The following is a 14,967-nucleotide window of genomic DNA, read 5'->3' as shown; positions in this document are numbered from 1 at the left end:
ACAATAATAAATGCAACTAGGGCGCAAAATGATTGCTTATAAAAGATTCTGTAGGAAGCAGTTAAATTTAGCCCCGCCCACCCACCCGTTCTCTCATTTTTGCTTCAGAAATAAGAAATAAATGTTATAACAAATAAGTAATATAACAAAAAAATTACTGCTTGCTCATAAAACTAGAAAAAGCTGAATTTAGCCCCGCCCACAACATTTTCCAATTTAGTTATTGGAAGTATGTTAAACCATTAGTCAAAATTTATTCGTTCATGCCCCCCAGGAATCGATGATGTCATCTTACAATTTTGTTGAATAAATGTTATTTAATGATAAAAAGTAGCATAGTCCTGAACTTGTGGTCTATAAATACGCTATTGAAATCTTTCGGTTTTTCGATTTCTCAGTTTTTCAATATTTTGATTTTTCAATTTTTCAAATTTTGACGTTGCTAAATTTTCAGTTTTCCACTTTCTGAAGTAATCTTTTTTTTTATTTTCCTATTTTCCGACTTACCAAAGTTTCAATTTTTTCGATTTTTGAATGTTTCCATTTTTAAAGCTTACAATTTTTCGACTTTGCGTCTTCAGTTTTTGGAGTCCTGAAATTTTGATTTCTAGATTTTTTACTCTCTGGATTTTCAATTTTTCGTTAAACTTTAGATTTTTCAATTTTTCAACTTTTCCGTTTTTCTTTATTTCTATTTTTCAATTTTTGGAATTATTTTTAAATTTTTCTTTTTTAAAATTTTTCGATTTTTCAATTTTTTGATTGCTCGATTTATCGAATTCAGATCTTTCAATGTTTTGATTGTTCGATTTTTCGATTTCTCGATGTCTCAGTTTTTGAATTTTTCAATGTTTCGATTTTTGGATTTCTTGCTTTTTCGATGTGTCGATTTTTCAGTTATCCAATTTTGCAAGTTTTTAAATTCTGGGGTTTGGATTTCTCGATTTGTAGGTTTTTCAGTTTTTCGATTTTTCAATTTTACAATATTTTAGTTGTTCAATTTTAAATTTTAGAGTTTTCGATTTCTCGATTATTTTATTTTTCAGTTCTTCAGTATTTTTATTTTTCAATTTTTCAATTTTTGACGTTGCTAAATTTCCAGTTTTCCGATTTCTAACTAATCTATTTTTGATTTTCCCATTTCTTGACAAAGTTTCGATTTTTCAGTTCATCAATTCTTCGATTTTTCGACTTTGCTTTCTTGGTTTTTCGATTTCTCGATTTTCCAATTTCTTAATTTCTCAATTTTTGGATATTCCTTTAAATTTTGGGATTTTTCAATATTTCGATTCTTCGACTTTTCGATTTTTCGAGTTTTTATTTTTTGGATTCCCAGTTTTTCGTTAAGCTTTAGATTTTTCAATTTTTCGACAGTTTTATACTTCGATTTCCCTTTTTTTTTTAATTTTTCAATGTTTTAATTTTCCAATTTTTACCGTTCTACATTTTTTGGATTTCTCGAGTTTTCAGTTCTTCTTTATTTCAATTCTTCAATTTTTTTAATTTCTCGACTTATCGAATTCAGATGTTTCAGTGTTTCGATTGTTCAATTTTTCAATTTTTAACTTTTCTTCTCGGCTTTCGACTCCTCAATTTCTCCAATCCTCTGATTTTTCGATTTTTGGATTCCTCGGTTTTTCGATTTTTTACTTTTGGGCTTTTCAATTTTTCGATGTTTCGATTTTTCAGTTACCCGATTTTTCATTTTTCAATTTTTTAAATTCTGGGGTTTCGAATTCCCGATTTGTCGAGTTTTCAGTTTTTCGAATTTTTATTGTTTGATATTTTATTTCTCGATTTTTCAATTTTGCAATATTTTTAATTGTTCAATGTTTTAAATTTTTGACTTTTCGATTTTTTATTTTTCAGTTTCTCAATATTTCTATTTTTCAATTTTTGACGTTGCTAAATTTCAGTTTTCCGATTTCGTAAAATAGATTTAATTTTGATTTTCCCATTTCTTGGCTTCAGAAAGTTTCGATTTTTCAGTTATTACTGCATGCTTCAAGTACGGTATCTATAGGACGTAAAACATAAAGAAAAGAAAATTGAAAATAAATGTTCGGGAGAAAGTAATAATGTAACAATTTATTTTTAGTTTGATACACCAGAAGTAAAGACCGAAATCAATGTACAGGGTGTTTCATCTTTCAAACTAATATGTCGACATAGAAACTGAATCTGGCAACTATGTTACAAAAAAACTTTATTCAGAGATATCACTGAACGTGTGAAGACAATTTTTTTTTTGTTAAATGGAACCGCTCATTTTGTCTTTTTTTTTTTCTAGAGAATAAAAATAAATTATTAAATAATTTATGTCCACTTGATCTAAAATGTCACTCTTGTTTTTTAAGAGCCCCTATACTTCGGATTAATTTTTTGTTAAGTTTCTTCTTTTTCTTAAATAATTATGAAAAAATTAGGAAAAATCTCAATTTTTTCATTAATTATGAGTTATTTATTTCTATAAAAAACAAATATTTTAAGGACAGTAAATTTAATCTGCCAAGTTGCCAAAATCGCTATCTCCGCTTGTCAGATTTTTGGGACACTCTATATATTAAAGAAAAGACAAATTGACGAAACTATCCAATATACCGGGCGTTATAATAATCATTAATCCTTGCTAGAAGTTAAATAAATTTTTATTTTTCGAAATTAAGCTCAAGAGATATTTCAAAATTCTATTTTCTCGACGTTCCACAGCTTGCAGAATACGAAAATGCCTCTTTCTGTTTCCGAACATCTGCCCGTTTGTACGTCGAACTGATTATTTTAAAAGTTTTTTGTAAAAAATTAGACAAATAAAAATAAATGGAGTGTCTGTCTCCTCTAAAAAACGGAAATTTAATCTGTCAAGTAGCCAAAATCGTTATCTCTGTTTGTCAGACCTTTGGGACACCTGTATGTTAAAGAAAAAATTAACTGGCGCAACTACCTAATATACCGGGCGTTAAAACAATTATTAATCATCGCCAAAAGTGATTTATTTTTTATTTTTTGGAACTAAGCTAAAGAAATATTTAAACATTCTCTTTTCTCGGCGTTTTACAACTTGCAGAATACGAAAATGCCGTTTTCTGTTTCCGAACATCTGTCCATCTGTATGTTGGATTTATTACTTTGAAATTTTTTGTTGTAAAAATTAGACAAACAAAAATATGTGGAGTGTCTCGTCTAGAAGACGTAAATTTAATCTGCCAAGTTCCCAAAATCGCTATCTCTCCTTGTCACATTTTTAGGACACTCTGTATGTTAAAGAAAAGAGAAATTGACGAAACTATCCACTATACCGGGCGTTGTAATAATCATTAATCCTTGCTAGAAGTTAAATTAATATTTATTTTTCGAAATTAAGCTCAAGAGATATTTCAAAATTCTATTTTTCGACGTTCTACAGCTTGCAGAATACGAAAATGTCGCTTTCTGTTTCCGAACATCCGCCCGTTTGTACAACGAACTGATTATTTTAAAAGTTTTTTGTAAAAAATTAGACAAATAAAAATAAATGGAGTGTCTGTCTCCTCTAAAAAACGGAAATTTAATCTTTCCAGTAGCCAAAATCGTTGTCTTTGTTTGTCAGACCTTTGGGACACCTGTATGTTAAAGAAAAAATTAACTGGCGCAACTACCTAATATACCGGGCGTTAAAACAATTATTAATCATCGCCAAAAGTGATTTATTTTTTATTTTTTGGAACTAAGCTAAAGAAATATTTAAACATTCTCTTTTCTGGGCGTTTTACAACTTGCAGAATACGAAAATGCCGTTTTCTGTTTCCGAACATCTGTCCATCTGTATGTTGAATTTATTACTTTCAAATTTTTTGTTGTAAAAATTAGACAAACAAAAATATGTGGAGTGTCTCGTCTAGAAGACGTAAATTTAATCTGCCAAGTTGCGAAAATCGCTATCTCTGTTTGTCACACCAACCTTATATATTTAAGAAGATTCTAAAATAACGAATCAACTTTTTCGTATTTTCATCGAGACGACCAAAAAATCAGTTAATTAAAGGATTTTAAAAAAAGTCATTTATATTTCACGGACTAACAGAATCCAGAATGATAAAATAACGAAATAACTAGAAAGTGGCGGAAATGACGATATCAAATTAAATATGTAAAAATGTAAATGTAACAAAAAAACAACATATTAAAACTGCATTATTAACTCAAATTTTCTAATATTATATTAAGTAACCGAATTAAATACGAAGCTCATAACATTAAAATTAAAACAGCACTAATTACGGCTTACAGAAACTGACAAGAAAACCCGAGTTAAGACACATGTAATTATAGCGAAATAAAATAATGTACTACGTATATAAAGATAATAAATAAACCATCCATCACCTGCTCATTACATAAATTAAAATGCCTAAACCCTTGATTTTACAAAACTACCAGTGTTACTTACAGGTGTCCGTCGAAAAAAACTTGCTTAACAACCGCAAAAACTTCCAACAAAAAAAACACTAAATTTTACTAAAAAAAAAACTATACCATCACTTATCAAAATTTTCTCTCCGAATTTTGGCTACCATTCCCATGGTTGGATTCCCATGTACCACTTGATAAGCTACTCACATAAAACCAACGTTTGCAAAAAAGCGCGCAATGGTTTATTGTCGCCGAAGTACAATTCATATATGGGAACGTCGAAGCCTAGATAGTAATTATAAATGTCAAATTAAGATAAGGATACTGTTATTATTAAGGAATTTGCATACGGTGTCGTTATCTATGGGCGGACATTGTTGCCATTTATAGAAAAAACTCCACATAAAAAAGTGCAAATTACCCGATTCCGTTTTTTCGAAATTCACAAATCAAACCAAATTAAAAAAAAAACTTCTGCGCAGTATAACACTTTCAGAAGCAGCCTGTTGAGCACTGTTACAAAATTATCTCCGATAAGATTAAGAAAAAAACAGACGACAACTTCCTAGAAATCTCATAAATACACACACATTTACACGATTAGGGATGAGTAAGCATGTTGGACGCAGCGAAAAATTATGAAGTCGCCTCCCAGCGACAGCTTTTTTTTTGGAGGAAAGGACGGGCTCCCTAAAGCTACGTTCACACCTGAGCGTTCGTCGCCAACTGCTAATTAAAAGATTAATGTTGTTTGCACAAAAAACTGCTTGCTAAAACTTTGACCTACTCTGCAACAAAGTACAAGAGTTGAGATAGACGAGCAGACTGCTAATAAAAGGCGGAAAAAAATCGCAACTGCTTGCCGATGTTAATTCGAGATGGGATGTACTTTACGTGTGCTGAAAAAGCGTGGCACGGCGAAAAAAAGACTATTCTATTAATTTTGACTGGTCGATGTGATGCGAATAGCAAGCAAGGTGCGAGGTTGGCGGTCGACCCGATTACTTCCCCGGCTGCGGTTTCGGTCAAATTTTTGTAGATGTTCTATTTGATTTTGAAGAAGAAATGATTAATTTGTTCAGAAATTATTGTGGTGGGTTGTATTAAAATTGTGGTGTATTTTCTTGTGTAAGAGGTTTATTTTATTCGTTAATTTTTTAGCCACATGTGGTGGTAATTCCAAAAAGTAAAAATATACTTATTATTAAATCACAAATAATGTTGGATCTCAGCACAATGAAGACTAATTTAAGGAGATGACATTATCAAATTACTGGAAGAGATAAACACATACATTAGTCGATTTTCTATAATCATTATATCAAATTTAGTGTCTGCAAAATGTCAGAGGATTTCGTTAAGAAGGTTCTAAGACAAATGTCGGTTTAGAATATTTTTACAAACTAAGTATAATAGACATATCATTAAATATATGAATACATTATTACGTCCAAAATAAAGTACTTAAACCATGATATACATTTCAAGTGAGATTTAGGCGGCAAAATTCATTGAAATCTTAGTGGAAATCAATACATAAATTCTGGTTAGAAATTAAGGTTTTAGTATTACAAGGGAATTTTTCAATAAGTATAAAATTTAACATTAAATATTGAATTAAATGGTAAGCTTGGAGATTATCTGCCTAATAATACAGATAGACAGTGACGATAGATAGGTGGAAACGGAAGACCGACGTTTTCGAATTCTACAAGCTCTGAAGTGTCAAAAAAATACAAAATTAAGTATTTTTCAAAATGATCCTGTTACTATATTTTATTCAAATTAGGTGGAGGACATGAAAATGGGTGACTTTGGAGATTTTGAATTTGTCCGAATCACAAATTTATTTTTAAACAGACAAATTAACGACAAATTCATTAAAATTTTGGTGGGAATCAGCAGACAAATTTTGGTTAAAAATTGGGGTTTTAGCACCTACAACATAATGTTCCAATATATCTAAAATTTAATAGCCATTATTGAATTAACTAGTTAGTATTGAGATCTGTCTATACTAATATAGATAGAACAAATGACAGACAGATGGAAACGGAAGACCGAAGTTTTCGAATTCTACAACTTCTGAAGTGTCAAAAAAATACAAAATTAAGTACTTTTCAAAATGATCCTGTTACTATATTTTATTCAAATTAGGTGGGGGACATGAAAACGGGTGACTTTGGAGATTTTGAATTTGTCCGAAACACAAATTTATTTTTAAACAGACAAATTAACGACAAATTCATTAAAATTTTGGTGGGAATCAGCAGACAAATTTTGGTTAAAAATTGGGGTTTTAGCACCTACAACATAATCTTCCAATATATCTAAAATTTAATAGCCATTATTGAATTAACTAGTTAGTGTTGAGATCTGTCTATATTAATATAGATAGAACAAATGACAGACAGATAGAAACGGAAAACAGAAGTTTTCGAATTCTACAAGCTCTGAAGTGTCCAAAAAATACAAAATTAAGTATTTTTCAAAATGATCCTGTTACAATATTTTATTCAAATTAGGTGGGGGACATGAAAATGGGTGACTTTGGAGATTTTGAATTTGTCCGAAACACAAATTTATTTTTAAACAGACAAATTAACGACAAATTCATTAAAATTTTGGTGGGAATCAGCAGACAAATTTTGGTTAAAAATTGGGGTTTTAGCACCTACAACATAATCTTCCAATATATCTAAAATTTAATAGCCATTATTGAATTAACTAGTTAGTGTTGAGATCTGTCTATAATACTATAGATAGAACAAATGACTGACAGATGGAAACAGAAGACCGACGTCTTCGAATTCTACAAGGTCTGAAGTGTCAAAAAAATACAAAATTAAGTATTTTTCAAAATGATCCTGTTGGTATATTTTATTCAAATTAGGTGGGGAAAATGAAAATGGGTGACTTTGGAGATTTTGAATTTGCCCGAATCACAAATTTATTTTTAAACAGATAAATTAATGACAAAGTCATTAAAATTTTGGTGAGAATCAGCAGACAAATTTTGGTTAAAAATTGGGGTTTTAGCACCTACAACATAATGTTCCAATATATCTAAAATTTAATAGCCATTATTGAATTAACTAGTTAGTGTTGAGATCTGTCTATATTAATATAGATAGACCAAATGACAGACAGATAGAAACGGAAGAACGACGTTTTCGAATTCTACAAGCTCTGAAGTGTCCAAAAAATACAAAATTAAGTATTTTTCAAAATGATCCTGTTACTATATTTTATTCAAATTAGGCGGGGGACATGAAAATGGGTGACTTTGGAGATTTTGAATTTGTCCGAATCACAAATTTATTTTTAAACAGACAAATTAACGACAAATTCATTAAAATTTTGGTGGGAATCAGCAGACAAATTTTGGTTAAAAATTGGGGTTTTAGCACCTACAACATAATGTTCCAATATATCTAAAATTTAATAGCCATTATTGAATTAACTAGTTAGTGTTGAGATCTGTCTATATCATACAAATAATATTATATGGAAGTAACTTAGAGAGAGACGCGCGTAGCCAACACAGTGGGACAGAGATAGGGATCTCTGGGTGGCAAAACATTGATGCGAAACTGCAGAGCACTGTGTTTCTGACGGTTTCTTTCGTGCTGTCGCATGGTGTTTAAAGGTGTATTTTTGCAAATTTACGTTTTTTAGGCTCAAATTACCTTATTTAAATGACTACAGTCTTCTTAAGTTATATTTTATCGGACTATTTGTTAAACATTGTGAAATCGTGTTGTGCGTATAATTGCAGAGAATGTGCAAAGAAAGCAATCCTGTTTCATTTCATAGGTAATAATCACATATAGAGACGAAGGATTTCGTATTATAATTTAAAAATTTTGTTAGATTCCCTAAACATTCCGAGTTACGAAAAAAATGGATTGTTGCTACAAAAAGAGGGAATTTTATATTTATTGATTATTATTTTAGTTATTTGTACGTGGATTTAGAAAATAGATTTTACTAGAAAATTCCACACAATTTAATATGTTTAATTTAATTAGGCACCCTGTCACTTTTATCGAAAGATTTTAATTAATTTTATCCTAAAAATTTCCGATTTACCAGTGAACATACACTACAAGATTAGTTAACTTGTAGAAGATTATTATTGTATTAACTGAATTCGTAATATATTGTACATTCTGAATACATTTCATTTTTCATCTCCACCACTAAACATGATTTTTGTTGTTTCATATTACACATAATTTTAATGTAAACTGTAAAAATATAGTTTTTATTAACAAACGTTTGTTATAATTGATTGTTTGAACAAATTCGTAAGAAAACGTATTAATTCCCGTTCAAATGAAACGTTTTTTGCCACCCAGCACGTGCTACGTGGTCAGCCATCCTTTTCCCACTGATGCATAACAACTCTTGCTATTTCTTTCTTGTGTTGATTACACTCGCTCGCGTATGGAAACGTACACAAGGCTCCATCCACTCCTTTATTAGATCAATGGTCTATATTAATATAGATAGAACAAATGACAGACAGATAGAAACGGAAGACCGAAGTTTTCGAATTCTACAAGCTCTGAAGTGTCCAAAAAATACAAAATTAAGTATTTTTCAAAATGATCCTGTTACAATATTTTATTCAAATTAGGTGGGGGACATGAAAATGGGTGACTTTGGAGATTTTGAATTTGCCCGAATCACAAATTTATTTTTAAACAGATAAATTAATGACAAAGTCGTTAAAATTTTGATGAGAATCAGCAGACAAATTTTAGTTAAAAATTGGGGTTTTACCATCTCCAATATAATCGTCCAACATATCTAAAAATTAATAGCAATTATTGAATTAACTAGTAAGTGTTGAGATCTGTCTATATTAATATAGATAGGACAAATGACAGACAGATGGAAACGGAAGACCGACGTTTTCGCATTCTACAAATTCTGAAGTGTCAAAAAAATACAAAATTAAGTATTTTTCAAAATGATGGTGTTACTATATTTTATTCAAATTAGGTGGGGGAAATGAAAATGGGTGACTTTGGAGATTTTGAATTTTCCCGAATCACAAATTTATTTTTAAACAGATAAATTAACGACAAAGTCATTGAAATTTTGGTGGGAATCGGCAGACAAATCTTGGTTAGAAATTGACGTTTTAACATCTACAACATAATCTTCCAATATATCTAAAATTTAATTGCAATTATTGAATTAACTAGTAAGTATTGAGATCTGTCTATATTAATATAGATAGACAAATGACAAACAGACGGAAACGGAAGACCGACGTTTTCGAATTCTACAAGCTCTAAAGTGTCAAGGAAACACAAAATTAAGCATTTTTCAAAATTATCCTGTTACTATATTTTATTCAATTTATGCGGGGAAAATGAGAAAGGGTGACTTTAGAAATCTGGAATTTGCCCCAATCACAAATTTATTTTTAAGCAACAGATAAATTAAAGACAAAGTCATTAAAATTTTGGTGGGAATCAGCAGACAAATTTTGGTTAAAAATGGGGGTTTTACCATCTACAACATAATCTTCCAACATATCTAAAATTTAATAGCAATTATCGAATTAAGTAGTAAGTTTTGAGATTATCTGTCTACATTAATACAGATAGACAAATGATAGACAGATGGAAATGGAAGACCGACGTTTTCGAATTCTACAAGCTCTAAAGTCTCAAGAAAACACAAAATTAAGCATTTTTCAAAATTATCCTGTTATTATATTTTATTCAGTTTATGCAGGGAAAATGAGAATGGGTGACTTTAGAAATTTTGAATTTGTCCCGATCACAAATTTATTTTTAAGTAACAGATAAATTAAAGACAGCCATTAAAATTTTGGTGGGAATCAGCAGACAAATTTTGGTTAAAAATTGGAGTTTTACCATCTACAACATAATCTTCCAATATATCTAAAATTTAATAGCAATTATTGAATTAAGTAGTAAGTTTTGAGATTATCTGTCCACATTAATACAGATAGACAAATGACAGATAGATGGAAACGGAAGACCGACGTTTTCGAATTCTACAAGCTCTAAAGTGTCAAGAAAACATAAAATTAAGCATTTTTGAAAATTATCCTGTTACTATATTTTATTCAATTTATGCGATGAAAATGAGAATGGGTGACTTTAGAAATTTTGAATTTGCCCAAATTACAAATTTATTTTTAAGCAAGAGATAAATTAAAGACAAAGTCATTAAAATTTTGGTGGGAATCAGTAGACAAATTTTGGTTAAAAATGGGGGATTTATCATCTCCAACATAATCGACCAACATATCTAAAATTTAGTAGAAATTATTGAATTAAGTAGAAGGTTTTAAGATTATCTGTCTACATTAATACAGGTACACAAATGACAGACAGACGGAAACGGAAGACCGACGTTTTCGAATTCTACAAGCTCTAAAGTGCCAAGAAAACACAAAATTAAGCACTTTTCAAAATTATCCTGTTACTATATTTTATTCAATTTATGCGGGGAAAATGAGAATGGGTGACTTCGGAAATTTTGAATTTGCCCCAATCACAAATTTATTTTTAAGCAACAGAAAAATTAAAGACAGTCATTAAAATTTTGGTGGGAATCAGCAGCCAAATTATGGTTAAAAATTGGGGTTTTACCATCTCCAACATAATCGTCCAACATATCTAAAATTTAATAGAAATTATTGAATTAAGTAATAAGTTTTGAGATTATCTGTCTACATTAATACAGATAGACAAATGACAGACAGATGGAAACGGAAGACCGACGTTTTCGAATTCTACAAGCTCTAAAGTGTCAAGAAAACACAAAATTAAGCATTTTTCAAAATTATCCTGTTACTATATTTTATTCAATTTATGCGGGGAAAATGAGAATGGGTGATTTTGGAAATTTTTGAATTTGCCCCAATCACAAATTTATTTTTAAGCAACAGATAAATTAAAGACAGTCATTAAAATTTTGGTGGGAATCAGCAGACAAATTTTGGTTAAAAATTGGGGTTTTACCATCTCCAACATAACCGTCCAACATATCTAAAATTAATAGAAATTATTGAATTAAGTAGTAAGTTTTGAGATAATCTGTCTACATTAATACAGATAGACAAATGACAGACAGATGGAAACGGAAGACCGATGTTTTCGAATGTCTAAAGTGTCAAGAAAACATAAAATTAAGCATTTTTCAAAATTATCCTGTTACTATATTTTATTAATTTAGGCGATGGAAATCAAAATGGGTGATTTTAGAGATTTTCAATTTGGCTAAATTACAAATTTAGTTTCAAACCACGGATAAATTAATGACAAAATCATTAAAATTTTAATGGGAATCAACAAATAAATTTTGGTTAGAAATTAGGATTTTACCATCTACAAGAGAATTGACAGATCTAAAATTCAACAGCACTGGTTAAAATAAGTAAGGTTTTCAAAATGATCCCGTTACGGTATTTCACTTAATTTAAGCTCAGGAAATGAAAATGGGTGATGTCAGAAATTTTGAATTTGAAGGGGATAAACAAATAAATTTTAGTCGATGGTCTATTAATCACTAGATTAATCCTAGTCCCTAGCAATATACCAACAGGATTTGACGCAAGTACTTGTAAAATTTAATTTTACTAATTTTATTTGTTTAATAATAGACAGACAAACGACGCACAGACGAAAACGCAAACCGACACATTTGTGTTCTACAAATTGTGAAATGTCGAGAAAACATGAAACTAGGCGTTTTCCAACAAGCTACTTTCCAGCAACGGATAAATAACAGTTAGGTATTAGGTTAACCGGTGGTTAAATCAAAGACTTAGAGCCGATTTACGAAAGCTCAATTAAATATTTGATTGCGACTAAATTTTTAATGCGGCATTAAAGTACCACGTGACCGACTCTACGCCAATGAGACGTTGCCAAACGCTTCTTTAAATGCATGATTAACTCAATCTCAATTAAAATATACTATAAACTCAAAAAAAAAGTTTCAAATTTTACTTGTCACCGGTAAAGTTTAAATAAAAATATTTGGAGTTACATACTATTAGCAAAACACATGGTGGCAAAACCTGTTCTGAGGATGAATAAATTTTAACAAATTGTTTAGCATTTCCGAGATTATTTGTCTAAAGACAGACAGGCAGACGGAAACGGAAGACCGACATTTTTGTTTTCTACAAATTGCAAAATGTGGAGAAAATTATCGTTAAATTGGACCGTTTAAAATAAAATATAGACATATAAAACAAGAAAATGATGAAAGAATAGAAAAAAAATCTGAAATTTGTCGCTGTTAGCAGAAAGAATGGGGAAATAAGTGTTGTGGGAAATTTGTCAAAATGTCAGGAGAAACGAAGTATTTGGGACTATGGACTAGAATAACAAATGGAGAAGACGTTTAGAGCTAGCATACCTACAATAGAGATATAAATAGGATATTAGGAATTGAGATCCTTTTTTTACTTAGGTAGATATTTGTTTTGATATAAGATGAAATTTTCTAAAATTTGCCTCCATACTTCATCTAAATAAACACAAATGCAGGTACTACCGGCACTTTCATCAAAGAAGTTCGAAAAAAAAAGTACTTAGCAAAAATTTTCGAAAAAGAGTCTAGAATCGAAGCATTGAAGAGTACCTGTTCGAAGTCCCGATCCTTATGAAACTGCAGCATATTCTTATAGACACTGCTCTTATCGTCATTGCTGCTCGACAGCACCGCCTTGGCAAGCAAAGTTTTGTAAAACTGCGTCGGCAGCAGCAGCTGGTTATTATTATAACTATCCAACTTATTAACGAAATCGTTATACTTCAAAGTCGGCTTGTACAAGCCGGTCGCCGCCGAAGTACTGATGATGGCTTCGTTATTGTTCGAAACCGTCGCGCACGAATCACTCGAATCCGAACTGTCCATCGCCGGATTGTCGTGGACGTCTCTAACAGCCGTCATCTTAAAAAAATACTCGTGAAAATTTTCTAGGAACTTTAGTGTTTTCGAGGAACTTTTCGTTTTCGTGTTTTGGAAATTTTTCCGCCGTCTCCTTATCAATGCATCGTTATTGCTCCGGCGGCGGCTGCGTCTTCCTCCTCGTCCACGCATCGGCACGTGCCTCGCGCCGGCGGCACTCCATGGTGGCGGCGTCGGCGGCGGCAATTAAAACCGCGGTGTTAATGAGTGGTGGGGCGGATTTGGCGGTGTCGCCCCCACTCCGCCTCCCCGTCGCTAATTCGCACGACACACGTGTATTTAGCGGCTGCGAGCGCGTAATTACTGCGAGGGGCGCCTGAGGCCGGCCCTGCGTCCGTGTCGCATCCGCGAGACGGCGATGCACTTGTTAGTTCAGGAGTTTTCCGTCGACTGAAGTGCGGCGCCCGCCGAGAACTGGGTTACAGAAATAAGAAAGAAAAAGAAGTGCAGCGCCGAAGAAAAAATTGTAAAAAAATTGTATGTACATACACGCGGAAGTAAGTATCGAGTGTATATAGAGTTTTAATATTGATTGGTTATATTCTCGGGGTTATATCGTGCGGAGGAGTGCATAAGGAGAGCGCGGCGGCGATGCACCGGCCGGGGGCGGCGCGAGGGACGCCTGAAAAAACGAATGGCCGCTCGACGCCGCGGCACGTGGACGACAATTAACGGGTTAAGATGGGTTAATTGTGCGGGGCGGGGGTGGGACGCGCCGTCGGCGACGCCGGCCGCCAAGGGGAGGGGGTGGGATGCATAAAGTGCACCGCGCCGGCACGGCGCAAGACACGAAAAAAGCACAAAAACTTTACTTCAAGGAAAACACATAAAAATATATAACATCCGATGCGCTTTATTTGGCCATTTTTCCGGGGGCGAAACGAGAAAACTCGCGGGTGGGGGCGGCGGGAGGACGCGGAAGACAACAACGGCGCGCTGCACACTGGGGCCAAGTCAAAAATATGCGGCCACGGGTCAAAATTAACACGAATCGCCCTAAAAAAACATTACGAAATCGATTATACTGCAACCAGAGTTAACAGTTTGTTAAATTTTGTGACCCAAAAAGTATTCATTAGAATAAAAATTTGAAATCATTACTAGAAATGAATTATTAATACAGTTATAGTCATAAACAATGAAATAAACATCCTAGTTTTAAAAACAACAACATTTTCTTCAATAATGTAAAACATATAACATTAAAACATGATTGAAGCATATAATTATATGGACAAAGTGAAATAATAATACGATGTAGGTACAAAAAATAAATAGAAATATAAAATCATTATATTTAAAATTACAACTAACTAATCAGTAATCACTATCGAATTTCATGTCACTTCTATATCAGACGAAATTGTTTCCTCGATATTACTTTCCTACATTACACAGGCTGTTTTTGAAATGTATGTAAAAAAAGAAACAGGAAATTGGACATGAGAACCACATGTCATAAAATCAAAATCATTTTGTTTTTGACTTAAAATTCACCAAGAAATTGATCCATTCGAGGTAAAAATGATAATCGTCTCAGGAACAAAAAGTTACCTATGAAAAATTTTGACTTTTACGAGAAAGTGCTTGTCTAAAAAATGCAAG

General features: G+C 32.0%; 1 protein-coding gene across 4 annotated transcripts in view; it reads right to left on the bottom strand.

Annotated features, from left to right (window-relative positions):
- LOC135139885 (zinc finger protein rotund-like) overlaps positions 1–14,967 on the bottom strand; it is a 296,081-nt gene that overhangs the window by 151,231 nt on the left and 129,883 nt on the right. The window contains exon 1 of one of the 4 annotated variants that reach the window (XM_064070237.1): positions 13,033–13,724. The exons of 1 other annotated variant lie outside the window; for it this stretch is intronic. In XM_064070237.1, coding sequence (XP_063926307.1) covers positions 13,033–13,494 — 462 coding nt within the window. In that variant the 5' untranslated portion in view covers positions 13,495–13,724. Of the gene's footprint in view, positions 1–13,032; positions 13,725–14,967 lie in introns of those variants that run through there. 2 more of the 4 variants (XM_064070238.1, XM_064070239.1) reach the window with 2 other exon arrangements.

This window comes from Zophobas morio, unplaced genomic scaffold (genome assembly GCF_036711695.1).
Source record: "Zophobas morio isolate AGI-343-1 ecotype UQ-CSIRO unplaced genomic scaffold, CSIRO_AGI_Zmor_V1 ptg000038l, whole genome shotgun sequence".
NCBI lineage: Eukaryota > Metazoa > Arthropoda > Insecta > Coleoptera > Tenebrionidae > Zophobas > Zophobas morio.
Note: the sequence above shows the minus strand (reverse complement) of the source record. Positions and strands in the feature narration are given on the sequence as shown.